At 43.9% G+C, this 27,891-nt stretch overlaps 1 protein-coding gene across 1 annotated transcript in view; it reads right to left on the bottom strand.

Annotated features, from left to right (window-relative positions):
- The window catches only part of JARID2 (jumonji and AT-rich interaction domain containing 2), a 213,626-nt gene extending 189,593 nt beyond the window's left edge, over nt 1-24,033 (bottom strand). Inside the window, exon 1 of the mRNA XM_010402890.4 lies at nt 23,451-24,033. Coding sequence (XP_010401192.2) covers nt 23,451-23,495 — 45 coding nt within the window. The 5' untranslated portion in view covers nt 23,496-24,033. The remainder of the gene's footprint in view (nt 1-23,450) is intronic.
- Between the last annotated feature and the right edge of the window lie 3,858 nt (nt 24,034-27,891).

Here is a 27,891-nt window from a genome sequence, read left to right as displayed (position 1 = left end):
AGATGCTATGTAATCATCTTGCTCAACACATGGCAATTACAGAAGTGGCTGATGAGTGGTGCTAACCAAGAACATTTGACTGCGTGCTGGCAAGCCAGTCAACAATAGCATCCGCCCCATGTAAGCCACCAGCTTGTCTATAAAGGAATCTAGATTAAAACCAACATGGAAATGCTCACTGAGATGTGAGTCTGTTTACCACAATAAACATGCTATTTTCTACTGTTCCTGAAGATGCTGCCGGTATCACTTCCAAACATTTACTTTTTGTAGTCAAAATGAAGACAGATGTTTTAAGAGTTGACAATCTCTTCCTCTTACTGTTGGGGAGACTCATAACAGAACCAGCCCCCACCTTTCTGCACACAACTGCATGAATAGTTTTGTAAAAGGCTGCAACTTGCTGCCTGACTAACCGTCACTCAAAATACAATATGGCTATCAAGTGTTTCACACCCCTCTGCAGGCACTAGTGCTCATACCAGGGACAAATCTTGCCAATTCTTCCTGCAAAATGTCACAGAGACACAAATCTTCCTCAGTGCCAAAATGCTTTGTGAAAGACTCTCACTCTTTTCTTTCCCCATTACTGCAATATTCTTTTACTCCACAGTGATGAATCCCATCAGAATATTTCACAGAAATCATTTTTATAACTACTGTGTTGGCTCGGTCACTTCTATCTTTGCATTTCTCTAATGCAAACTAATTTTCCCTCTTCTCTGCTGTTTCACACTTTAAAGCCCTCTACAATCTATCTACATCTTCTCTGTCATCTTTGCATGAACAGTCCAGATGTTGAATCGCACCTCTGATTAATCTACTGCCTATTTTTCAAGCCATAAAACAAGCAAATAGGCCCAATTAGCTTTATTCCTTTTTTAAGCTACATCAACTCTACTCCTGAATTTTAATCTCTACTAGAAGGAGAATAAGGTTAAGGCAGTACATCTTCTTAAGGTATGTTTATACTCAGAAGGAAGCTTTGGCAGCAATGTGGAGTCCATGTTTGATGGCTCTCCATGGCTTCTTATATCTAAACATACTAGTACAAAACCAGTAAAATTGTTTTTCTGCAGCTGTGCAGACTGCAACAGCTCTAAGATTCAGGCTTATTCAACACTTAAATGAGTACTAGTCAGAAAAGAAACCTACTCCTTTCTGTCTCATCTGTATGGGAAAATACTGGCACATTTTAATAAATGGAAAAGGAACTGCATCCAAAACTAGGTACAGAATCATACCTAAGCTTTCTAACGTTGCACATTTTCTTGATACAGATATGCCCTTACTCATACACGTACCAAAGCAGTAGCTACATGTAGTTTCTGCAGGACGTGGAAGTTGAATGATGTTAAGAATAAAACAGCTAGTAAAAACTAGCTCTGTCGGTGCAGTTAATAGACTTGACACAGAGAGATTTCGTTAAGTGACATATTTCACACAGGTTTAACTGTTGAGTTCTACAGGGCTATTTTTACATAGGCACTCTTTTGACTAAGATTACATTCTTGATAAAATTGAGAATTGAGGCCTACATGTGCAAAGCTCTATTCTCATTACAATTAAACCACAAGAGGACCACCATGGTAAAAATTTTCAAATTCAAAAGTAAACTAAGGATATTTCAGATATCACATAGACAAAGCATTTTCCTGATACTTTACTGATTCAACTGACAAGTGAAAAAGGCTTTTATACATGAGGAAAAAGGATGTATTTCAGACCCATTTTGACATGAGTGCTGCTGAATTCTGGGCTGGGCACTCTGTACTTCCCCACATCCACCCTGGCAACAAAACCCAGCTCCAGGGCAGCTGCTAAAAAAGCCTTTTTGGAAAACAGCATTTAAAATGTGCTTGTAGGGCTGGGATACCACACAAGGATGGCAATCCAGAAGTAAAGAAATTTTCTATGATGTTTATGAATAAAGCATTCAGAGGAGAAAGTTTTAATCTGGCCACACGTGGTAGCATATGTGTTTTTTTTTAAATCTGAAAATGGTTTTTTTTCCCTATGAGAAGAAAAAAAGAAGGGGGGGGAGGAAAAAAAAACCAAAAAGGAAATCTTAATTAAAACTGTGACAGAGATAGCAACCAAAGTGAAAACCTACAAGCACCAAGAATTGAATAAAATTGAAAATCTGTATCACTCATTTTCCACCGTGGTTAACTACATTCAGTCCCAGTTCTAATGCGAAAAGGGGGAGGAAGGGGCCACAGAGAGAAGCTTCTGTCCCCTTAGCTCCTGCTCCTAATGCTCCAATACTGCATTTTGTTTTAAATCAACTTCCCCGGTTTTCATGGTACTTCCCTTCTGCAGGATCCTCTTACTCACAAAAGGAAAAGTGATACTTGACTTCAGACTTTACCAGAAAGACAGTTTCTTCTGCAAAACCTAAAACCTCGTACCATAATGCAGAGAAGTGCATTAGCTTTCACCCAGGATGGGACGAAAAACTGAATAAATACAAGCGAAAGAAGGGAATTTATATTACTCTCAAACATAATTGCCAGAACGCACAACTATGCTCAGTTCCTGCTGAATTTTTTCTGCATGATCTCATCCTTATAGCATCTGGATTTGGAAGACGCTCATTCAAAAAAACTCAGCTTTGTCAGTCTCCAGACAAACTCTGGTTACTATTTTATTTATTTTTTTAAACTCCTGACCTGACACTTTTCTCCTTGCCTGTGTGTGCAACACAGGCTGAGTGCTAACAAGACAAGCACCCACACCTGTAGGAAGTGGGGAATTTAACCTAAAAATTCTGACTGACATTTAACTTCACACAGTAATACTTCTCTGGGGGAGGGGAGTTTCCTATAGCTGCATTAATTCAGGCTAAAAATACCCATGCTGACATGCTGTCAATGTGAGAATCTCTTTGATTCCAAGAGTTTATTCAGAGCTTTCGTGTTACTTTGAACTTTTTTGTTGTTTAATATGATCATCGCTCCATTTGTCATCATATGACAAGAGCAGACAATTACACAAGCTGAAGATATGTCTGCCAGTCATAGCATGCCGTCTTGCTGCTGTCAAGCAAGGAGATGTGCCTCTACACACCTCTAGATTGAGTTCATTAAACCAGCCTGCAGGATATCCCTCAGTAATGACAGAGATGAAAGACCAAATTAAAATTGCTTAATTCAGATACACAATCTCTAGCATTTTCCACCTTGCAGTCTAACTGGTTAAGCTACATGTTTGAATAAGCCGTCCTAACACAACAGCAGCTCTAATTCTCCACTTCCACCACTTTCAATTAAAGCATCTGAAATATTTTCACAGTTTGTTTTGTACTTCCCTCAGCCTTGAACGATAGCTAAGCTATTTGAAAGAAAAGCAGACGGGGCGGCCACATATTAACATGCCTTCTGCCAACCGAAGCACAAAAGCAGCTCTCCCCTGCGCTACAATTGCCACAGGAAGAGCCCAGCACACCAGCGAGGGTGGGTATCAAGCAAGAGAGAAGCAGCGTCTCCTCAGAGAGCTTGTGTCAGGGTTTTCAGTGCTCACCACTGCTTTTCCAAGGCAAATGCACTGCCTCCAAAGCCTCGGTGCTTCGTTAGTAACAGCACATTACCTCCACATTCCTCATCCAAAATCCAACTTTCCAGTAGGATGTTCTGAAAAACTGCTTTTAACCATGTGCTTCTTGAGTTTTTTCATTTCCTAATACAAAATACTATGTTCTTACTGCACAATTGTCTTTTTCTCATACAAACAGGATAGAAGAATCATGCCTAAAAAGCAAGTATTCTGGAATTTTGCATTAACACTGTAAAAAGTCCATGGGCAAGTAGCACCTACCTCAGCTAGTAGATTGAGCCATGTTTTCAAACAAAGCCTAATTAAAATAAGCTCTTCTGAATCTCCATCAAGAGCCAATTCACCAGCAAGGAGACAACTGCTTAACACAGCCTCCTATCATGAAATACATTCCTGACACTGGCACAGCAAACATTCCCATTAGCAGTGCAAGACTATTTCCAAAGTCAATGCACTTACGAGTCAAAATAAAAAACTGGAATCCCAGTTTCCATTACTTCCTCATTAGTGGCTTAACACATCAGAGTAGGGGGAGCAAACTTAATAAGAATCATAAAAAAGCTTATTACACCTAAAACATTACTACTGCATTTTTCAGGACAGCTGAATGTATCCAAGTTTTTATGTAACTACTAAAGTGTTTTCTTTACCAACATTATCTGGCATGTTACCAGAAACCCAAAGGGCAACAGGAAACCACAAAGATGATTTGGCTCAAAATTTGCGTTTTCCTAAAGCCTGGTTCTACAACAATGCCTGGTTTTTAAAAACGTGAAAAAAAGAAAATAAAAATTATACTGTTCATAATTTGGTTTAACTTTTAAAATATTCCCATGAAGCAGCTCTATCTCTAAGCTTGAACTCAAGGGTCAGATGGGACTCAGAGCTGAAGCAAGGACAGGGAGGCAGCAGCAGCTGCTCCTGGAACAGATAGTGCAGGCAGCTAAAAAGCCTGCCCTGGGAAAAGAAGAAAAAGTCACGTTCCCTTTCTGCTCCTTCCACCTTTTGAATTTAATAATAATTTCCTTTTTTTCTGCCACACGACCTATGGAACACCAGAGACTTGGAGGAAAATGGGAGGAAGACCTTAGGAGACAAATTTGCACTACTCCCATCTCCTAACAGAGTATTTGTGGCATTCAGGACAGAATCTGGCCTCTTATTAGGGTCACCCACAGCACAGAATTCGCATCCCTGCTTGACTGCAATCTGCTTAGTGCAGGAATGGGGCACGGAAGCAGCAACATCATGGGCACAAACCTCACCTCCTGGTGCTCCAACACCCTTTTCTGCCTGAGAGGACTCCCTGTCTCTCACAAAACCATATTTCCACCGCTGGGGGATAAAAGTAGCTGCCCATCCACCATTCCATGCCCACACCAAAACCAGCAGCTTCCCAGCTCAGCCTTTCCTGTGCAGGCATCGCCAAAGGCTGCTTGTAACTGCACCATGCCCCCAAAATGTAAACGCCCCACGACGTGCTCAAACACTTTATTTCCATGCACATTTCAGAGCCTAACTACTGCAGCATGAGGCCAAGCAAGGCCTAAGGGCCTACACACTTAAAAATGCACAGATCTTTGCCAAAGAGGTTTTGCTCTTTCTTAAAACGGCCTGCTTAAATAACATTCAGTGCATTTCCACCTCTGCTGAGAGAAAGCACTATGCTGAGGATCCATCAGCTGTAGTCAAAGCCCAGTACCTTTCTTCTCCGATCTATGGGCCATAGGGACGGAGCCAGCACTGTCGGCACAGCTCCTCCAGGTCCTGCCCAAGCACCTGCTGCCGCTACACCCCAGCTCCGCACCCCAGGGCAGCCCTCCCACGCCGCTACCAGTCCTGCAGCCAGTGGCAAATAATAAAATAGAGACTCCAAGGGAAATAAATGGCAGTGCTTACAGCGACTGTAAATGAGGTGCGGGAAAGGCAGGGATGTAGGGCACCGGCTGCCAGGTAGGGCTTTCTTTCGGCTGCTGCTGCTTTTCTAGCTACAAAGTGCTGACAGAGGGAAAGCTGCAAGCAACTTGCTCCCTGGAACAGCATGAGAAGAGAAGGCTGGTCACTTTTGAGCCTGAGCCGAGAGATTATAGAGGCCACGAGAGCAGCAAGGAGCGCAGGGAGGAGGTGGCTCTCTCACGTCTGCTGGGGTTACAGCAGCTCATGTGCCTCAGTGAAGCAGCTGAACTCCCTGCCTTCTCACTTCACCTGGCAAGACTCAAGGGTATCCTTGTCACACATCACACCTGGAAAAGCGCTGCTTTAGCCACAGGCCAACAATTTAGCCAACAAACATGGATCCCACCAGTCATGCACTGAACTAAACATCATTTGCTCCAGCAGAGGAATCTGCCTGCATTATGGCAGAAGAGCTTAAGCAAGAACACAGCTTCGACTGTCCATGTCGACCAGCCAGAATAAATCTCATAATCTAATTTGTATATGACTGTTCCTAAGGTATCCTACATTCACGTTGTTCAACTCACCCATACACGGCCAGCATGCACCAGCAGCAAGCATGCTTCCAGACAAGCACCCCTCCCTACAAACCAAACTTGGCCCCTGGGGTGACAATATCACACCCCCAACCAGGAAAGCAATGGCTGCCTGAACACTTCAGCAGCAGTCTGCACCAACACTGTTTAGCTCATTTCATTTCCAAATGCACAAGACAGGTCTCCAACACACAGACAACAAATCCCCACTAGCCTATTCTTACATTCAATTTGCATAACAGATCACTCTACAGCATTAGCAAAATTCCACGCTGCAAGCACATTTAATAAAATCATAGCGACAACGGCTTAAACGGCGCATTAGTTAAAATTCCTGCAATGCCTATTATCAGCGGAGTTACATGATACGGGAAGGGTGGCGTGCCCTAATGAAACCTCACGCACGCAGCCAACAGACTGCAACAAAGACTGGAAGATCACATGAGTGCTCCCCCAGAAAAACAATTTAAGACCTGAACCCCATCACCCCCAAAAGCCAGTCTGGCATCATGTAAGCAAAAGCCCTACTTCATGTTACATTTCTGGAGCCGAAAGCAAAGGAAAGGAGAATTGATAGAGGAACTGTGTGTTCAGCCCCAGCATGCAGGCATGCTTTGCATTCTTAAGCAGCCCTCTCTGAAACCAATCATCATTACTTGCTAATTGGCTGGAAGGAACCTTGCTCAAGCCTTGACAGCCAAAAGAAGTACTCTGACTTCTGGTGACCATAGGAGACTGCACAACTCCTCCGGCTGACAGCTAAGGGGGAGCAAAAATCTGCATTAAAGCTGTGCAGTTATTTAATTGTGACTGCTTACAACAATCAAAGTATGAGCAAAAAAGATGCACAAGACAGGAGAACTGAATTACTCATGTACGAGGTAGGTATAGTGCAGTAATTCAGATGTACATTTACACGAGTCAGGGCAAACGCTGTTAGAAGCCAGGACTAAATTGCAGAGGATCCTTAAACCATCTTACTCCTAAAATATTTTGCTCTAAGGTAAAACATGCACCATGTATTTTAAAGCATTAAGACACTAATTCTGTAAACAATAATGCCTCCAGCATGCACACCGTGCGTTGGAATGGATTCCTCAACTTGGCCTCATCACTTATGCATCTGATGAAACAAACACTGACAGCTTTTTTGCATTTGTAAAGGCCCCACAGCAGCTGTGGTGATCCCACCATAGAGCAATGAATTAAGCCTGAAACCCAGCTGGGTCTGCACAGAAGCCTTTTTTGCACAATACAGCAAGACTATCATTGTTAACCTAGGCATTATTGTAAAATATTCTGCATTACATTAAGAACGGAGATAGAGATGCCCTGGAAAATTAGCTTTAATAGGCAATTTATAACATTTAAAAATATGGATACCACATTGATTGCTAATTGACAACAAATTTCATAGTTTCATTTACACACAACCAGAGTGAATCAGGTAATTACAGAATACCACTTAAGCAGGAAACAAAGCAAAATTAAGAAATAATTCACATTAAAGTCATAAAATACATGACAAACTTTTATAAAATAAATGTATAAACATATGTATGAATTTAAAATAACTATCAAAATTACGAGTCTTGAAATGAGAAGGAATTTGAGACAAAATCTTAGAGGAAATGGACATATGCGTGCTTTCATCTAATAGAACTGTTAAGAGTTTCTTCCAAGACTAAAGCAAGGAGCTTAACACTGTGTAGTAATACTTAGGTATTATTTTTACACTTCACAAGTACATAAACATGTACTGAAAAAAAAGAGTCAAGAATTTCTTGGGGAAAAAAAATTTGAAAGTAATCAACAGAAAATTTTTTCACAGACAGAATACAGTGGCTCAAAATTGGAAGTCCATTCCATGCATTTAACATTGTACTTAAGAGGCCAGAGAAACCAAAATAAAAGTTGCCTACTTTGTAAAATAGACTATTCAGCTCACTTTGCTTAGTTATTAAGAACACTTCTTTAAGACGGAACCACAAAAACGTCTATTTTTCAGGTATGCATAGAGACATTAAAAAAACAAATCTAAGTTGTATGAAACACTTAGAAGAATTCAAGGTGCTACTCTACTGACATGAAAAAATTTTAAGCCTGTCCTCACAACTACTGAATGTGAGGAAACTATTTCTCTGGGTGCCACAACAGAAATACACCTTCTGATTTCAAGTAGATATTACACGTGGTTTGTCTTCCCCCCCATTTCTCCTTTGTCTAGCTGAGTGCATAGACTCCCCTGTGCCAACTTCATACAGGCTTACCAAGGAAAGGTACCCAAAGAGAAGCAGAAAGCACCGATGAAGCAGGAGGAGGAAAACAAAGTCACAGGGAGCAATTTGGAAATAAGCAGCCGACTTAAGAGGTAGGAGCATGGTTAGCAAAAATAGCAAGATGAAAAATATCTTCCATTTACCATTTTTGAAACACATGCATTTCTCCACAATGCAGAACTATCTAACCAGAGAAATTAAAGTCTTACTGAGAGAAACCAAAATTACAGGCAGCAACAACAAAAACCCTAATTCCATTTGTGGGATCGCTTTTGTTCCCAGACCATTTTTATTTTCAGCAGAAGGAACTGAGGGAAAAGGAAGAGAGAGCAAAAGGTATTAAAAAAAAAAAAGGAGGGGGATATTAGGGACGAAATGCACTTCAGACTCTGCGCCACATGTGGTTAAAATGAAGCAAGATCCAATTGGCAGCTTTTGAACATATGACCCTCCAAAGGCAAGCTGTCAACTCTGTATCAGCTGAAGGAAATGAACAACTCTGCAGTGTTCTGAAACTCTTGCGTAATGAAGTTAGTTTCATCCTGGAAGATGGCCAAAAAGCACAAATCAATGAGCAACCAACCTCCTATCATTTTTATCACAACAGTAATACTCATCCAAAGGCAGGTTGTTATTAAGCCCTAGTAATATTTGCATTGGTCTTCCACACCAGAAAGTCAAACTGACAATAACAAGGAGACTCGCTGTACTGAGAAAACGTGGGCAGAACCACTTTTCAGAAGTGACAATAAAGCAGCTCTACAACCTAGTCCAGGAAGAGCCAGACACATCAATCTTCTACAGAGAGAGCTGTGAGATTACCAACCTTGCCAACATGATAGCTCTGCAAGTTTACTTCGATAGACATTAGACATGCCAGGATCTGGAAAAATATATGAAATGAGACTGTATAGCATTACACTTTGCTCCAGAGAACTTTCTCATGCTGTGGCATGAACCAAGTATGAAATGCATCAATGTAAGGAGACACAATTTTGAGATGGGTAACCCTGAGAGTAGACACTTGCACCCTCAAGAACCTAAAGGCTGCATCATTGTGGAAATTCTCTTGGTTTCTCTCTAGGGACTTCCTGCATGAACACACAATCAAACCAATTTACAAAAAGGAAAAAAAAAAAAGCCACGCAAATTACAGCAACCTGGGAGATGCAGATTTAAAACCCTGTTTTTTGACAGTTTTATATTCTCTTATCTATGACAGGATTAGGAGCCCTGATAAGAAGTTCATTATAACCAAGATTTCCCTTACTAGATGTTGTCCTACTTTCTAAGCTGAACAGTACATCAGTCAGCCAGTATTAGCATTGTTCTTACAGTCTTTGTCTCAAATAATGATAGCTATTCAATCTTCCTTCTTAAATACTTAAAAATTTATAAGATATTACTTCTTGTTTCAAAGGATTGCCTCAAGAGATCACCTATTATTTTGTTCTCCTTAACTAGACTAGTTTATGCACAGGCTTAACATTATTCACATATGTTGAAATTAAACTATGTATTAAATCCCCCAGATCATCTGGAGATCCTTGCTTTTATTGAAGATGATTTAATCACTGAGAAAGTCAATGGATTGGAAATTTGGAAACCAGCGGAAACTATCTTAATGGCGTTCTTCCACAGAGGAATGACCTTTCAAAGCAAAGTGCCACACTGTGTTGCTTCAGCTCTGTAACACGTGGGTTCCTGACTAAAATACTGGATCTTCTCTTGTGGGGAAGAAATACCTGGACATTTGGAGAGTACAAAATTAAGGAAGAAGCAGTACAGCACCATGAAGTCTTTTAAGAAGAAAGGATAACCTTTCAGCCAAGATGCTATTTACTGCTCCATGAGAACAGAAGAATGGTGATAAATCACCTATGCAGAGGATAGTTGGGAGCAATTTCAGAACACCTTCAAAAGCATGACTGAACAGACACCTTCAAAGTCTTCTTCCAAAGGCAACAGCGTAGTGTGCTCATATATATTCTTCCACTGTAAAAGATGAAGAAGCAGATCCCTCCTACACTATCATGTCCATCAGACAAGCCGTAGCTGACCTTCTGAAGACATGACCACAACAATGCTGAGGGAGAGCACACAAGTAAAAGCAGCAAAAATACCACCAAAATGGCTAAAGACAGGGTAGGACCTACCCAAGAACTCAGGACAAGCCATCCTCCACATGAGCAGGACTCCAACCATGGATAAATATCGTGGCCGTTTTTCCTCACATTATACTAACCTTGGTTTCACAAACTCTGCTGGAGGGCAAGTTAGCTCTCCAGAGCTGAGCACGCTCCTGCTCTTAACAAAGCCCCAGATGAAGCTGCAGTCTGCTTGTAGAGTGCAGGCAATAAACTGACAAAGATTTGAAGCACCTCTGAAGTGAAGGAGACAGATTCTGTGACTGCTAAAAACCAGGCAGTCCTTCAGTCAGTCAGTACCACCTACTCGTGATTATGCAAGTGAACAGGGACACAAAAAGGAGAGAAAGAAAATTAAGAGACAAAGGCAAGGCATACCCAGAAAAAAAAGTTCCAAAAAGAAAAAAAAAAATCTCTGTGGTCAACTCGATGCTACAGCAGAGAGGAAAGCAGGACACATACAGACAGGCATGCGTGCAGGAATGCTGCTTCTGGTCCCATCTGGGCCAGGAGGCATAGCCTAGTAGGAATGGCCTGACTAGTCATCGGGCATGAGGACAGCAGTGGTTATAATGCCTTAAGAGATGGGCAGTCTGCAGGGGGAAAAAACAACAGGCTCACCACTGGCAGGATCTGAGCAAAGCAAGCATAAAAAAAAGAAAATAATAGTTTACCCCTTCACTTTCCTCCATCCAAATTAGAGAACCAGTAAATTCCAAAACGCCTACAGGGAATTAATCTCACTGCATCCCTGACTGCAAGAGTAACAGGCATAAAATTACACCAAGAAAGGAAAAGGAATCAACAAGTATATAAGAAAATATGCTGGGGGGTGTGGGGTATGGAGACACACATAATTATTTACATCATAAACACATTTCCTTCTTCTGTGTGATAGATAACAAGCTTTCACAGGAGCCAGCTCAAGTAGTATGGTAATGAAATACTAAGTATGAGATAAAGAAATTATATTACCCAGAAGACTTTAAGAGACCATACTTTTCTCAGCATATTTTTCCTGAAAATTGTATTCCTGCTCTCCAATGCAACAGGGTCCAGAAATCATTATACCTGGTCTGTCACCCAGGCTGGAAGAAATCTGACCATCATTAGTTATTTTGGAAAATCATACTCAAATGAAGATTACAGAGCCCCTTTCAATAACAGAAGCTATGCGGTGGTTTTTATGATTGGTCAGTTGTGTCACAAGTGCTGCTCTTGACTGAAAAAGTATGAATATTAATGGCTCATAAATAAAAGCCTTTAATGTATGCAAAATACAAAATTAGCTTTTCCTGAATGCTCACATCAGCAGGATTTGATTTCCCAAAAGTTCATAAAAGGACTATAAAAGAGAATGAGCAGGGCCACGTTCTACTTTCCTCCACAGTATTTGTGCATTAACAGTTTGTTGAACACCTTGCAAAACATAAACACACAGCCAGTATTTTCTATAACCAACACTCAAATTCTGCCCATGGGCTTGAGACACAAGTATCAACAGCACAACCCCTCCCCTTCCAAAGTGTTTCCTATGGAGCTGGGCCCCCAAACGAGCTGCATGAACCTTGCCTCATCTCCCCACCTGGCCTTCAGGAAAAGAAAATAATACTGCAACAATAGTTCATTTCGCTTTCTTGCAAAGAGACGGCAGTAACTCTGTAAGAGCTAATTTCCTCAGACAGGGACAAAGTGGATAGGGGAGCTCAGTCAGAAAGACACAGAAATGAGAGAGAAAAGCATAGCAGTGGAAGACAAGAAGGGAGAGTGAATTGTAAAAATGCCAGTACTATGCACATATGCATATATATGTGTGCATAGCACTGGCATTTTTATATACCGTGCACACTATAATGAAGAGTAAGGAAAGAAAAATAGCAGTTATTACCTTTAAATAAAATATTAAGAGGCTTAAAAAAATAGAAAAAAGAAAATGTTTCAGGAGTGTTGGGGTCTCCTCCTCCCCCATGTAGCCCTGGGAGAGGGGCCCTGAGGGCACAGACACGGGGTTTCCCTGCCCTGCTCAGCCTCGTTCCCATGGGTTGGTTTGTGTTCCCTGCGCGGGCAGAAGGACCCTTGGTCCCGTGACTGGAACAGTTCCTCGGCAGAGCTCCGGCCATGCGGCTGGAGAAATAAACATCTCTGAAACATCTACCAAGAATCTGTCTGCCCATATATATTTCCTTTCCACGGGACTCCTGGTTTGGTATATGCATGTTGCAGTATCCCCACTGCAACACAGGAGAAAAAAAAACCAAAACCAGGCATTTAGTAAAGCCATTAAAACCATTAAATGGCTATCACCCTCTCAGCAAACTAACATTCCTGCCTGCAAATACTTGCACACACTCTAACACAGGAACGGCAGAATCTCAAGCCCTGAAAAGCACTTCGGCATGTGCTTAAGTCATAAGCTCCAAGTACTTCAATTGACGTCAGTGAGAGTATTCGTACATTTGAGACAGGCACGTGCTCCAGTGCCTTGCTGGATTCAAACTGAGGGTGCCAATTCCATGTCTTTTTATTAATCCGCAGCAAAGCCAAAGAGGTCCTTGTGCCTCGCTACTCCCTTAACTGCCACTAAAAAGTCCTGCGGGCCTGCACTGAACCCAGACCATTTAAACATGAGACGGTGGAAGAAAAAACAGCCTGGGAATAACTACTCTTTAAGTCTGATAATTTCAGTGACCCTATTTCACATGCAGCTCTTTGGCCAAAGCACCATACCACGAAGGAATGATTCACAGGGTCACCACTGCTGGCTTCAATGGTGAGAAAAAGGAATGTGATGCCACATCCTGCTGTTCCTATAATTAAAGGAAGCCTTGGTTTTTGTAGCTTTTTGATTTGACATGGTTTGGCCTTCTCAGACTACTTGGGAACCTGGGTAAAAAATACATCAGCACTTCAGTTCATGTGCACATTCAATAGACATGAGTAGTTTTAACAAGAGAAGCTATCTGAACTTATTATTCAGTGGTACAAAATAAAACAAATAAAGCCATGGGAAATTTCTGGATGAACTTCCCTTATGTACGCAGGTCCTTATCCTAAGATGTAGAAAATAGAACAGCACACTGGCTTCACTTCCACAGTGGAGTTCTTGCATATGGGATGGGTATGTGTGGCTGTTGAACTAAAAAAGAATTATAGTTCTACTACCACATTCAGAGTGGAACTTAGCCTTCAGTAGCACAGCTATCTTAATTTTCTTTTCTTCCTCTTTTTATTTCTCTCATTGAGGTATAAAATTGTTCAAATCCTACCTAAGCAAGCATAACATGTAACAGTAGTACATTTTGAATTCTATTTGAACTGATTTTAGCACTTTGGAAACAATTATGGCACTACCATCACCACAGGCACAAACACCTTTAGCTTCATTTTCACCTGCGAGGCCTAACTTCGTTTCAACGTTATTTAATATTCACCATGCTTCCAGCAATAAGGCAGTACAGCAAAACCTAAATCCGAACAACTCTTAGAACAGACAAGGACAGCTAATTTTGCTTGCTACGAAATAAAACATGTATCTTGACTCCTATTTAGTCATAATTTCACAGCCCATTTAAATTCACTCTGCTGCTAACAGACGCAATCCTACCCCTCCCTTGCCACTTCACTGGGTGTCCCTTAACACTTTCCTGGGACCAAGTATTTTTCCAGCTACATTACAAACTGCAATATTAAATGAATCCACATTAAAAATCAACCACGTTTTGTCAGTTCAGTTCTAACCTGCAAAGTCCCCAGCCTACGGTGGGAGTTACCACCTGGCACACGTCAGCCTGCAGAAAGGAAGGGGAACAGGCAGCCAGAGGGAAGGCTGAACCACTTCTTCCAGTGCAGTGCAGGCTTAGAGTAATCACAGAAACACAGCACTAGGCACCTCACTGGTCTCCACATTCACAACACCGTTACTGAGGGCAAAATGCATAAGCTATACACAGGACATTTCAACCACTGATTAGGAAAAAGAGGAGAGTAGAACAGGACAGCTTCTCTTGACAGCTACTTCTTATTTTGTTGTTTTTACTAGTTCAAGGCTTCACAGATTTGAGGAGGGAAAAAAAAAAAAGCTGACTCAAAATTATTTGCCATTAGGATAACCATTATTTCTTCCAAATTATAAATAATTCACAAGTTACAGTTACTGTAACATGCCCTAAGTCCAGCTTTTAAGTAACATGAAGTTGCCTGTCTTATGAAGTGATATTACTATGTCCCCATTATAAGATGAATAACTACAACAAAAAAAATAACATTGGCTTTCTGAGACCAGAGAATGTCCCTTTCAGTTGTGGCTATAAAGCAGAAGTTAGCTGGAGTAGTATTTCTTCTAATAATTTATTAAAAGCTGTACTACACCCAAGCAAGATTGTAACATGAAGGCAGTCCTTCTGCTACTAGTGCCTTAATCTTAAATCTGAAAAGCTTTTACCAGTCTGCAAGGTGGCAACAGGCCATGAGAATTATCATCATTATCACTACACTTCAAGAGGGGGTAAAAAAAGTGACTATCAATCAGAAAATCACATCTCAGGTGTCCATCTAGGTCATCCTTATGTGAAATACACTCAAATTAAGACCAGTCACTTGGAACACCATCCAAAAAGGAACCACATGCAACACCAGCTTAGTTATCAGTCAACTTAAAAAACAATAACAAAAACCTTCTTTTCACTTGGTTTTTTATGAACTCAAAAGTCTGAACCAAGTTTTGTAGGGCTCAAATCAAAACAAAAGCAGGTTGGGTTTTGGGGGTTTTTTTTCAGCTCGAGTTAAGAAGTTAATTCATCTGGCATATGTGCAGGGTTGGAATTTTGTGGTTTGGGGGTTTTAACATGCAGGCTGCAGCTGAGAGATCTGGCTTACAACTTTGACGTACCAAAAAGAACTGCAGGACAAAGTGGCTGAAAGTAATATCCATAAAATAAAAAAAGGTGAGAAAGAAGGAAACATACCTTCCCTAAGTCACCCTCAGTCTGCCTAATGGGTACACCTTATAAAAAGAGAAAAAGCTATAAACATATGGTGGTAGCCTGCAGCATCTGAAAAATCTAAATGCAATTTCTACACTATGTACTTTGTGGGCATAAAGACTCCCAGTTTTAGAACAGCACAGGAAACTATATGCTAAATATAACAACTAATAAAAATAATGATAAGCATCTCAAAGAGTGAGACACTGAACAGACTCTTGTCCAAGACTCATGGTTTCTGTCCACTTTAATAGTAGCAACCTGAAAAATATTTGTACATTGCCATTGACTTGATCTGCAGGCTTTACATCGCCAAGTTCCTCACTGCAATTCTTAAACATGCAGGCCATTCAAAAACGTAGCTAGAAAATTGTTATTTAGCTGCTTAAATGGAGCTGTCAAGGTCCAGGGGAAACTGAATTCCTGTCACTGAGGAGCCTCAAAAGCTTACTCTCTTGGCTGGACTCCCCAAAATGAAGCATGACTAGCAAGATGCCTAGCACAAGACTAAAGCTTACCCAAAGCAATAATAAATTTTCTAAACCAGGAAAAGAATAAAGCATAATCCTCAAAGAGAAAAGAAAGTCCTTCCCATAACATACAAATGTGGGAAAGGGCAGAGAAGACCATCCTGATCTTGTGGGCAGTGAAGGAAAAAAATAACCTCATCAAAATGCCAGTACACAACAAATCCAGAAATATTGTGGAGCATGTATCTCTACCCACTCACATAAAACTGTTTCAAAAATAGGCACGGAATAAACATATAGTTGAAAGAGCTGATAATTTCTCCAAATTCACTCCCATCATTTTTAATTGAAAAGCATGCATTGCTTCAACATTCATCTGCAAGCAAAGCTAAAAATGAATTGCTTGCAATATATAGTTATCCTAACTTGGCTCAGACAACACAGTATCAAAGTGCAAAACTAAGATTAGTAGATTATGTCAGAATGAGCTCCCATGGTTTATTTTTGAATGCTGTAAATATCGTTAGCCAGTCATCATAGTATGTGTGTGCCAAAATACGCTAATCTCCAGCAACTATCACGTCATCCAAAAGTTGTCAGACCAGCAAGGCAACCTTAAAGAACTGAAAGCAGAGCACAGGGACTCAAATACCACAAACCTTCCTGGAGTACAGCAGCAGGCCACAGTTTCTCAACTTATTATTTGCATTTCTTCTCAGTCACAGATCCAAGGCTGCCTTTCTTGCAGAGCAAATCAAGGGAAGAACCTGGCAGAAAAGATGGCAAGAAGCCATATAGAAAAGACGAAGCCGATTACAGAGGAGAGACATTTAGAAAGGATTAAATCATGCCCCTCAAGCGATACAATTACGAACTCTTCTGGGGGCATCATCACATTTCTGCTGAACTGATTTTAGCAGTGTCAAAATGTCCGATTTCGTCTGCAGCATTCCTACAGGCACTAAGCTGAACCTGACCAGAAACTACCCTGGCTCCACAGGCCTGACCTAGATGCAGAAAGCATATAGAGACCTTAGTTTAGCTTTCTCATTTTGTTTTCAGTGTCTATTTTTAATCACACAATCCAATTTTTATGCCCGATAAAAGGAGGTTTTTGTGCACCAGATAAAAATAGGGGATATTGTTTGTGACACGTCAGTCCAGGATGAGACATTTGCTGCAGAAATGCTGAAGCAGCTTTACATCTCCCCTATGTGTACCAATGGAATGATGATTTCCACCTGGGCCTTTTTCCCTGCTTCCGTTCTCAGCCAGGCTGGTCACTCCGAACAGCTTCCTGCAGCAGCATAAATTAAGCCAATAAACTTGGCACAGGAGCAGATGGGGTGCACTCCCAGCATCCGTCTGCTTGCAGACCAGGGAGCTGTGATCCCGAGCCTCGAGACACGGCGTTTGGCATGGCAATGGTCCCAGCCACCACTCAGCTCTGCCACTGATCATGGTCACCCTTGCAGAGCAACCTGAGCAGCATTCTACAGCTTCAGATCCCTCATCTGCATAGGGAAGAGTCAGACAAAAAGACAGGACACACAGAGGGGAGGAGAACTAGCATATTTTCAAACAAGACCTCACTGCTATAATTAAAGGGTTTATTCCTTTCCCACAGCCCACCACTGGAAATACCAGGCCTCCGTCTGATTACTGAAGGAACAACTTCAGAACAGGATGTCATTACACAAGGGAAAGTGTGAAACCCGAGCAAGTGAAACAGCAAATGGTTTTAAACCTTCTACCTACTGCTTCATTGAGGAAACGTTTTTGTGACTGACTGAAATAAACCCACCCCTCCAAATGAAAACCAAGAGCTCCCAAATAAAACCTGCCTGTTAAAAACCAAGGATTGCATCCAATATTTCCAGAAGTAATGAGCCCGCAAAACAACCAACCCCACAAGGATCTAAGAGAACACCAAATACATTTTGGCAATCATACTATTTCCTGTATCTGAATTTCGGTACCAAGTACTCCTCACATAGTAGACCTGAATTTTACAAGTGATTTGCAGATTTTAAGTTTCCTGGTGGCTTCCTACCGCTTAAAAATGCTTTAAACAAAAAATGTTACTTAAGTATAAAAAGTCTGTGCGTACCATGCCCCATCATTCACTTGGACATTAAACTCCAGGTACATTTTACCCTTTCCTCTAAAGTCCTAACAAGAGGTTAAAAACTCTCAGCTGAAGTTTTGGCCTGTGGGGTAGGGACATTTAGGGCCATCAGCACCAGGAAACACTTAAGGCAAGTTCAGGTTTGGCAACACTGAAATTTGCATTAATAGACTTGAATTTTAATGTCCCGTTAATCTTACACAGAAGCAGTCAAATCCATCAGCACTATTGTTTTCAGACTGTCTGCCCACTAAGGCAAACAATGCATCATTTACACTTGGTTTACATTTATAGTTGGGAAGAAAGCCATGCAAAGGACTAAAGGGGGAAACCAGAATGTTTTAAATGCAAATTCGGATTTCGAAGAAGCATGTATTCCTCTGCAAATTCCACATCTGCTAGATCACACAAAAGCTGGGTGCTTGTAATAAAAAATAATAAACGTGTCTCTGCTTTTCCTTTCCCTACTTTAAAATTGCCTTTAAAGCCTTCCTTTCACTTGACTGCTGCAAACTGGAAACTTTAGAAATGAAAGCAGCTGGTCTTTCCCCTCCGTCAAGTTGATTGAATTCAGTCACTATACAACAAAAATGGGCAAAAACAAACCCCAAATCAACCCCAAAAACATTTCCCCACCCCTCAAGAACTTTCACTTACGTGCAAACCAGGAAATAACAGTAATGTGTATAAACAAAACGTTAATTTTTAACGTGGATTCTCTTTAGCTTCAGACTATAAGATTTAAAAATTGACCTACTTTATGTAATACTCCCACAGCTGAGTCATCAGAGTATCAACTGGTCTCTATCAGCTACAGGGTATGATCATCTCTTTAAAAAAAATGTAAGTATCCATACCGAAATGCCTCTTTTATTATGTTAAAAATATAATGTTAATCTAACAGTCTAGACCTGAACTGGGGAGGGGGAAAATTTTGAGGAAAGTTGGAACTGCGTAAAGTAGTCCCTTATACAGCAGACACCATGCCTTGTAGCAAAAGCCTGTAAGCTACAGGATAGAATACTGGAGAAGGCAGCAGAAATACAGATTAGTTCCAACTCTGCTGTCGTTAAGGCATGTAGCTTCAGGCAAGTAATTTAGACTTCTTTCTTTTTCATCAAACAATAAAATGGAGGGAATACTACTGCCTTTCAGAATCAGCTGACGTTTATACCACACTTTAGCATATGCATAACATTAGCTACAGAAAAGGAAGGCGTAATATGTTTTTAATGCTGGCTTAGTAGGCCTCACAAGAGAAGCTGAAAATGCTTAATGAACACTAGAAACTCTTCACAGGGGCCTTTATTCACTCTAATTCGCTCTGGGCAGCATCTTACACACACTCCTGGCTTGCAGACCATGAGAGTGAGCAGGAGTCCATTAGTATCTCAGGGCAAAGCATCTGTTGATAGCAAAATATTCATTTAAAGAAAAAAAGTATTTTAATTACTAGTTTACACTTATGTACCATCCTATAGCCACTTACAACATAATACTGTAGTCTCAAGAGACCAGGAGGAGGTTAAGAGGAACCCAAATGCAACTCTCGAGTGCAGCTAGCGTCCGTAAGTTTTACGTACACTGAGAAGAAAGTAAGACTTGAGTGTGCTATGCTGCTGGAATTGTTACTGCAAGTGTGAAAGAGACCCAACAGAAGAAAGCCCCAAAAGGTGATGTGCAGTAAGATGCAACGTACACTGAATACTGTCTCTGCTGCCAGCAACCTATTTACATTATTTCTTGTAGGAAGTGGTCAAACTTAGAGCCTGTCATCGGTTGTGGGATTGGAGGACAGAAATTAACAAACTCGCACAAGAAAAAAAGCAGGGCAGGCAGGTCTGGCTGAAGCCCTGGAGTGCCCACGGTCAGGCTCCCGTACAAACACCCCTAATGCCGAAGAAGGTGGCGGTGCTGCAGAGTCACCATCCCCCCGCCCCAAACTCCCCGAGCCCACATCAGCACACCCAAACAGGGAGTATTGTTTCAAAGGCTGCAGCAGGCACAGGAGCTCTCAGATGTCTGCAGCATGCTAATCCTGGCTGGGCCTTGCTGGCCCTCTGTCTGAGGGGCTTACCAGGCCATCCATAGGTGAAGCGTGTCACCTCATGGCAGACTACAGCACTTTTACTTCTGCAAGGACAAGGAAACAAATCATACGAGGTGACAGTAGTGACATTACTCCTTAATTATACTTCGCCATCTGCTATGTGGCTAAACCGTGCAGGTATTTTAAGGCAGTAATCCAGGTCTGATACTCTGAGACCTAAGACAGCAACAACAGACGATCTGCTATTCGGCATCACAAAAACGGTCAGAAAAATGCACCTGTGAAATTACGTTCAAGACTTCAAAGCTTTTCAGTCAAGAACTATTAATTCCAAGCGCATACTGAACGCAGTCTGGCTTCTCAGTGAATGCTTTACAAAGCTGTCAGTTTTCTGAGGCTGGAGCCAAAAGGCAATATTTGATACGTAAAGATGTTTGAGAAGGAGGAGGGTAAAGTGAGAAGAAAGAGTTATATGAGTCAGCCATGGATCTTTTAAAAATTAAGTGATAGCGTTTTTAAACCACAGGAAAAAAAAGAAGTATACACAGATTTCCTCATTCCTGGGTTACCAATCTCAAAAGATAACGCTCCCTAAGTTTAAGAGAACTTTCAGTTGAGAGCATTTATGGAGCAGGGAGCCAAGCCCCACGACGGCAGCCTACAACACGGAGGCTTTACTCCATTGTTCTCACCACCTTCTTGTTTACAGAATTCATTTCGCAAATGTTGAAAAGAAAAAACCGGCGGCGGCAGCAGCCTGAACAGGCTCCGCTCCTGATACAGGGCCAGGTTAATTAAGCCCAGGTTGGATGGGGCTCTGAGCAACCTGGTCTCGTGGAAGGTGTCCCTGCCCACGGCAGGAGGGCTGGAACTAGGTGATCTTCAAGGTCCCCTTCCAACTAAAACCGTTCTGTGATTCTGTGACAACTCGCAGTGGCAAGAGAGGAGCGGGGCCACGAGCACCACTGATGCCCGTGCGGCGGGGGGGGCGGGCGGCTGTGCCCTGGCTCCTCACGGCGGACCATCACCTCGGGCTGGGGTACCAGGGGCCCGGGGTGGGAGCAGGGCCGACACCGGGACCCTTGTTCCGGGTGCAGGCGAAGCTTGTGCTGGCACCAGCGAGGAGGAGGAGGAGGAAGAGGAGGAGGAGGAGGAGGAGGAGGCGGCGGCGGCGTCCGCGGGCTGCCGTAGCGCCCAAAGTCACAGGCAGGAGACGTGCCACCCACGGTGTGCCAGAGGGCGACGTGACCAGCGTCTCCTCACCCGGAGGCGGCAGGGCGGCCACACCCTGCTCAACCTGGAGGCGCCCTCCCCTCTATCCTGCCTCCTCCCCCGCGGCGCGCCGAGTGCTGCCCGGGGCTCTTCCGCCGCCCCGCTCGGTCTGACGTCACGGGGGCGGAGGGGGGCGAAGTGCTGGGGGGGCGCCGAAGATTCCGCGGCGCGCAGGCCCGTCCCTTTGTGAGTCACGGGGAGCGGGGCGAACCTGGCGGGGGCGGCGTGGCCGCGGCCGCGGGCTCCGTCACAGCCCCGGAACCTGTTGCTGCCGCTGCCGCCGCAGCGCGCCCGGCACCGCCGCCCCCTGCCAAAAACAATGGAGAGGAGGCGGGGGGGGGAAAAGAGGACGGGGAGTGGGGGGGGGGGAGGAAGGGTTAAATAAAAGCGCGCCACGAAGTTGTGAGCGGGGAGACCATGCACATTGTCCGCCTCGTCCTCTTGCTTCTTCCCTGGGAGCCGTGCTCTCGGCCTGCCGGCGGTGCGGGAGCGGCGCGCATTGTTTGCCCTGGGAGCCCGGGGAGAGCTGAGCTTGGGGGTCTCTCCCCTTTTCCTCTTCCCCCCCCTTTAATTATTAACACCGGTTTCCTATCCGCCCGCTTTTGTCTGCCTGCCTGGGAAACGTGGACGCCTCGCGTGTTCGCCAGACTTCACCCGCCGTTCCCGTTTCGATGCCATACTTTAAACTCGCCGGCCCCGGGCTCCCTTCCTCTGCAATGCGGATGTATTTTAATTCGGAAATTTAGGGGGGTGGCGGGGGGCTGGAAAGGGGAGAGGGACAGCTCCGAAATAGCGCGGAGGCCCCCCCCCCCCACTTCATCCCAAAACCACACACATCGTTCCACACCTCCCGGGCAGCGTTGCAGCGGGGCGGGCAATCGATAGCGGCAGTCAGCTGGAGTCAACTGCAGTTTTTACCAAATCTATAGAATACCCAGGCAAAGTGTCCCGAAGGTCACCCTCCCCGCCAAGGAACACCCCTCCGCTGAAAGAAATCGGCGCAGACGACAAGACGCGATATAAACTACAACTTTTAAAGCCTCGCATCAAACACGCCCAAAACCGAGGATTTCTATTTCTCCCCCCACACCCGCCCCCCAAAATACGATTCTTTTTTTTTTTAAACAGGGAGATAAAAATCATTATCCGCTCTACTGCATATATGGATAATCCCCTCCGCTTTTCCAAACGTAAGGAAAAACTGCTCTGTGCCAATCAAAACGTAACTGGAGCACGAACAAAAATCCAACTACCCATCCACATCTATATGTTCAAAGGATTAGACAATTACAAGGGATTGGTTAAGCGGCTGAATAAAGCAAGGCAGAAATACAGCTCAGGCTGCGCTGGATTAGCCCAAATTTTCGAGCCATCATAATGAATTATTTTTCAAACAGAAGCGAGCCATTTTCCTCATTATTACAGTCAATCCCGAGGAACGCGCTGCCCGTAAGGCGATCCCCGGCTGCTCCGGTATCTATCGCAAGGCAGAGCGGCCGAGGATCGCACACAGGAGATAGGATGTGGTACTGCGAGAAACCAGCTCGCCATAACCAGACACTCGGTTTCAACTTAAAGGGCTTCCAACAACCACCGCCGCCGCTTCACCAGACAGGGATGGACACACGTATATCATTTAAAAAAAAAAAAAAAAAAAAAAAAAAAAAAAAGCCGAAAAGCCACACCAACCCAAAAAACAACAACAAACCTCTTTTAGCATGCAAAAGCACAGAATTAAGAAAACCGCTTGAAAATGCAGTTTGGTGACATTATCGCGGACAGCCCCCTGAGCTCCCCACGTTTCATCTAAAACTAGATTATGATTGTGTCATTTGAGGTCAATACATTTATTCACTGGAGGAATCGCTACACAAATCTGGTTTTATAACCGAACTGGATAGCAGGCTTCCTCGTTAAAAGGGGCCTCTGAAACTCCCCCACCACACCACAGAAAAATCAAATTCAGCATCACATTTGTTCCCAAAGCCTTAGAGCTGCAAGATTAGCTATAAACTTGACATTCACTGCCATTTCCTAAAACTGGGAGTCAAACGATATATGTTATGGCCACTTACGTATTTCTTTTGAATTATATTCCTCTTGGGTCTTTCTTTGCTCATTCTGGTATCCAAATTCTGATTGCAAAAGGGGACAATTGCTTCATGAATTAAAGCCGAGACAATTAAAAAAAAAAATTAAAAAAATACCGAAAAAATCCAGGGGGGAGGGGGTTGTTTGTAGTGGTATCTTGTAATCCGACTTTCTTTCCTCACAATGTGATTCTCCTAGCAATAAATCCGAGAAATGGGGGACGGAAGAAAAAAAAAAAAAAAGACGAATGCGAAGGAAACAAAAAAAAAAATTCACTTTAGTGAAGCATTATAATGGAAAATTTCCCCCTAAACACAAAAAACGACGCCCTTGATATCCCCTTTTCTCTTTCTCAAGCCGCCTAAGCGATCTGCAGGTTCTTAGTGTCAGAGCTGTAGTTACATCTTGGAGGAGGAAAGGGGCCGGGAGGAGAAGATAAATAATCGGGACGTTGGAAGTCACGTTTGTGCCGCTGCAGCAGGGAAAGCGGCAGGGACAACTCCAGCAGCGGGGGGCTCCGGCGGCAGCAGCGGCGGGGGGCGGCGAGGGTGCACGCACCGTGTGTGTCTCCGCTCTCCAGCTCCCCCTAACCATGAGAAAGCTCTCCGCCAACTTTAAATGGACCTGGTCTTTTTTTTTTTTTTTTTTTCTGTTGTTAATATATATGTCTGCGTGCGTGTGCGCGCGCGCGCGCGCGTGTATGTGTGTGTGTGTGTGTATATATATATGTATGTGTGTGTGTATATATACACACACGGACACACGCACACACATACATGCATACACCGCCTAGGGCTCGCCCTTAATTCCCAACCGGGGCAGCAGCGTAGCGCCCGGCCCCTCGCCGCGCTCAGCACATGCAACAGGCCTCGCTAAACACTCCACGCCGGTCAAGCGTCATGCGCTTCCCTCTCCCACTCCCACCTCTTCCATCCGTCTTTTGGCATTCAAGCGCGGCACCGGGCACAAGGTCGCGCGAGCTGTACGCCGCAACCCGCCCTGGGAGTTTGACGACGGTCCCTCAGAGCGCACCACGCTCGATCGCCGTGCCTGCCCCCTCCCCGCCGCTGCAGCCTCCTCTCTCCTCCCCCTGCCAAGGGTCTCCTTCCGCTCAGTCTGGCCCGCGCGCCTCCCACGGCTTCGACGCATGAGGGGCCGCCGGCTGGCAGCACCTGAAGGTCACGACTGGCGCGCAGGGCCCAAGAATTGTCCTTGCTCCTGGGGAAAGTTGTAGTTCCCTCGCCACAAAATGGCGAATGGCGGAGAATACACCTCCCGGCGTGCGATGCGCGCCGCCCGCCGATTGGCTGCTGGGGAAGGAACCCCCTTCGCCACGCTCGTCCTTCCCCAACACCACACCCCCCTGCCCCCCCTTTACGTTGGTTTCCCCTCCCGCTTGTCCAGCTTCCCCCCTCCACGGCGCTTGGTGGTAGAGGCTGGGGGGCGAGGGGGGGGAGAGGGAGGGGGAGAAGGGCGAGGGGGAAGTTTATTGGGAATTGCTGACAGGGAGTCGAGAGCAGGCAGGCGCCGCGGGAGGCTGCAGGGAGAGCGCGGGGATTAATGTGTCTGGGTTGGGCTGGGAAGTGGCGGCACGAAAACTTCGTGTCTGTGGGCTGCGCCTGTCGAGGAGGCGGCGGTCTGGGTCTGCCGGACAGACAGATGGCCGGACAGAATGCCTGCCGGGCGGGCGGGCGGTGTCAGCTCGGGACAGGCTGCGGGCTGGGCTGCGCCGTGCGGGGCGCGCTCGGTGTCTCCAAGGTATCCCGAGGTCGCGCCTGCTGCGCTGCCGCCGCGCCGGGGCTGCCCTGCGGGACCCGGGCCGGTGGCCCGGCGCGCCCGGGAATAGCGTTCCTGTGCGGATGGATGTGTGCTTTTAAATCCGCGGAGAGCCCGGCAGCTTCCCAGGAACAGCGGCCCGTCCTCTGCCAGGGCTGGTCCCGGGGCTGGCCAAGCCCCATCCCCACCGGGCTCTGGCGCTGGACCCGCCGGCGGTGAAATCCGGTGTCGGCGCGAAGTCCCGAAGGTCAAATTCTTGATTAATTTCAAATATATTTTTTCTTGAATATTAAAAAAAAAAAGTAAACTGTTTCCAAAGTGGAAGGTGTGTCTTCAGCAAAAACGCAGCAGTTCCGTAATGGTAGATTAAGGTGTTGGAGCAAGCGGCGAGGAGGGTCACAAAATTGATAAGGAGACTGGAGCACCTTCCCTACGAAGACAGGCTGGGGATGTTGGGGAGACTCCATAGTGTTCAAAGCCAGGTTGGATAAGGCCTTTGAGCGTCCTGATCTAGTGGGAGTTGTCCTTTCCCAGGGCAGCCAGGGCCGCGGGAGTTGTAACTAGGTGATCTTTAAGGTTCCTTCTAACCCTTAACATTCTATGATTCTGTAATTACATCTCCTCTAGGGACAGGGAGAAAAGAGTTTCATTAATGATCTCCCTGGTGTGAAGTATCACCGTACCCACTGTGTGTTTGTGCTTTTCTGTAGGACTCACCACGAACTATAAGCTGATGTACTTTTACGCTAATGACTACACTTGGGTGATGCTTTTACACTGTCTTCCACATGCAGTTTTTATGTTCAGTTCCCTTCTGGAGTGTATTATAGCTGCTCCATAGAGTTGAAAATTCTTGTGCAAGACTCTTGAGTGGCAGTGCTCGAAGTCAGGAGAACAGGACACAGAACTTGCCAGAACCTCACTCACTGGTTCCTAGCCTTGAGTCATCACCACAAGACCATCTTTCCTCGCTTACGTAGATAAGTGACCATCGTGTTCTCCGTTCACCTTAGACATAGAATGCAAATAATATTCAAGATGCTAAATGGAAAAAATAAAGTTATATCATAATTTCTTAGTTTCCCTTAACTTCTTCATGTTTATTGCTGATTATTTCAGGACTCTTTTCCTAATCTTGTTTAATAAAAATTGGGGTACAAAATGATCTGTGCTTGGCCTCATCCAATATCAAGCTTTTATGATAATGCTACTCGTGATCAGGTTAGTCTTTTGAAGCCTTTTCTTTAGGTCTTTTATAAGAAAATATAGATTACTTCTTAAGAGTAAGTCTAAAGTGAGGTTTTCGTTCCTTTAAATTGGAAATATGCACATTTCTCATAGGACTGTTTAACTTCCTGCTTTCACTTATTTTTTTAGGGTATTTATGTAACATGAAGATCTAGGACATCCTTGGAAGAAAATGCTTTTGTCTTGGCTTTTTGTCAATTAGTAATGATGAGTCTGTGCTTCTCTAGAAGACATGTTGGAAAGCCAGAAGAGACAAAGATAGCCATTCGTGTATTTCTGAGTCAACAACTGAGCAAAAAGTTTTCGTAGAAAATCTACCTGGCTCTTCTCAAATGACATAAGGGAGCAAACCCAGCTATTCCCCCGCCCCTTACTTTGGAGATTACTTCCTGAGTGTTCTTAAAAGTCTCGGGGTTGCTATGTTTGCTACTGGCTTTTGTGCCATGTGTTGAACAAGAGCTTACTGTCAGTGCAAACTAATGAATTTTCTTCTCAAGGCTGGGTGGCAGAAACCTTTCCCATAGATCCGTGGGATCTATTTACATTTGTGTTCTGTTACACATAGCATTGTATTATGCACATGCTGGGTATCGTGTATCCGCCGTGGGTCTTGCCTTTCAGTTCTAGTTTGTGTACATTTTGGAGACTGACCTTTTAAATACTGAAGCTGAACTAAATTAATTAAATGCTGGTACAATAGCACTTAGTATCACAGGTTAACTGCTACTGATGTCAGTGTTTGCCGTTACATTTGATCACTTTCTTTTTCTAGTTTCATTGTGCATTTCACCATGGTCACTTGCAACTATAACTCTGCTTGAAGATGTTTGAGAAATGACTACTGTTAGCATGACAGAGTTTCCTTGTTCCTTTTTTTCCTTGTTTCCTTCTCATTCATTTCTTCATTGTAAATAATCTTTTTACAGGAATTACACACTTTTATAAAGTAGCCCCCAAACTAGATTTATGTGTTCTACAATTAGGATTTAGTCACTGTCCAGCATCAACGTTTCCAATAACCTCAGTGGTCTGAGTATAATACTATAGTACAAAAATCTTTGGGGATTTTTTGTTTGTTTAGGTTTGTTGGGGGTTTTTTTGGGTGGGAAGGGGAATTTCTTGATTTGTGTGGTTTGTTTGGGATGGGTTTTTGGGGGGGTGGATTATTTCTTTCCATGAGCATAACACATTTTATGCGTTGTTCATTTGGACTTGTGCATACTAAGTATCCTAGGTGCAGTTATGTCTGAGCAAGAGGTGAAACATGGTCACTTTCTAGTATGTAAGATAATGTTCTAGCACACAATTCAGTGAAAAGTGAGAGGAAATGTCATTGAAAACGAACCTTGGTGATACCTCTCCAGCTACTAGAGTTTTCATAATACTTGCCTAGTTCACATC

The sequence above is a fragment of the Corvus cornix genome, chromosome 2 (assembly GCF_000738735.6).
Source record: "Corvus cornix cornix isolate S_Up_H32 chromosome 2, ASM73873v5, whole genome shotgun sequence".
Classification (NCBI taxonomy): Eukaryota; Metazoa; Chordata; class Aves; order Passeriformes; family Corvidae; genus Corvus; species Corvus cornix.
Note: the sequence above shows the minus strand (reverse complement) of the source record. Positions and strands in the feature narration are given on the sequence as shown.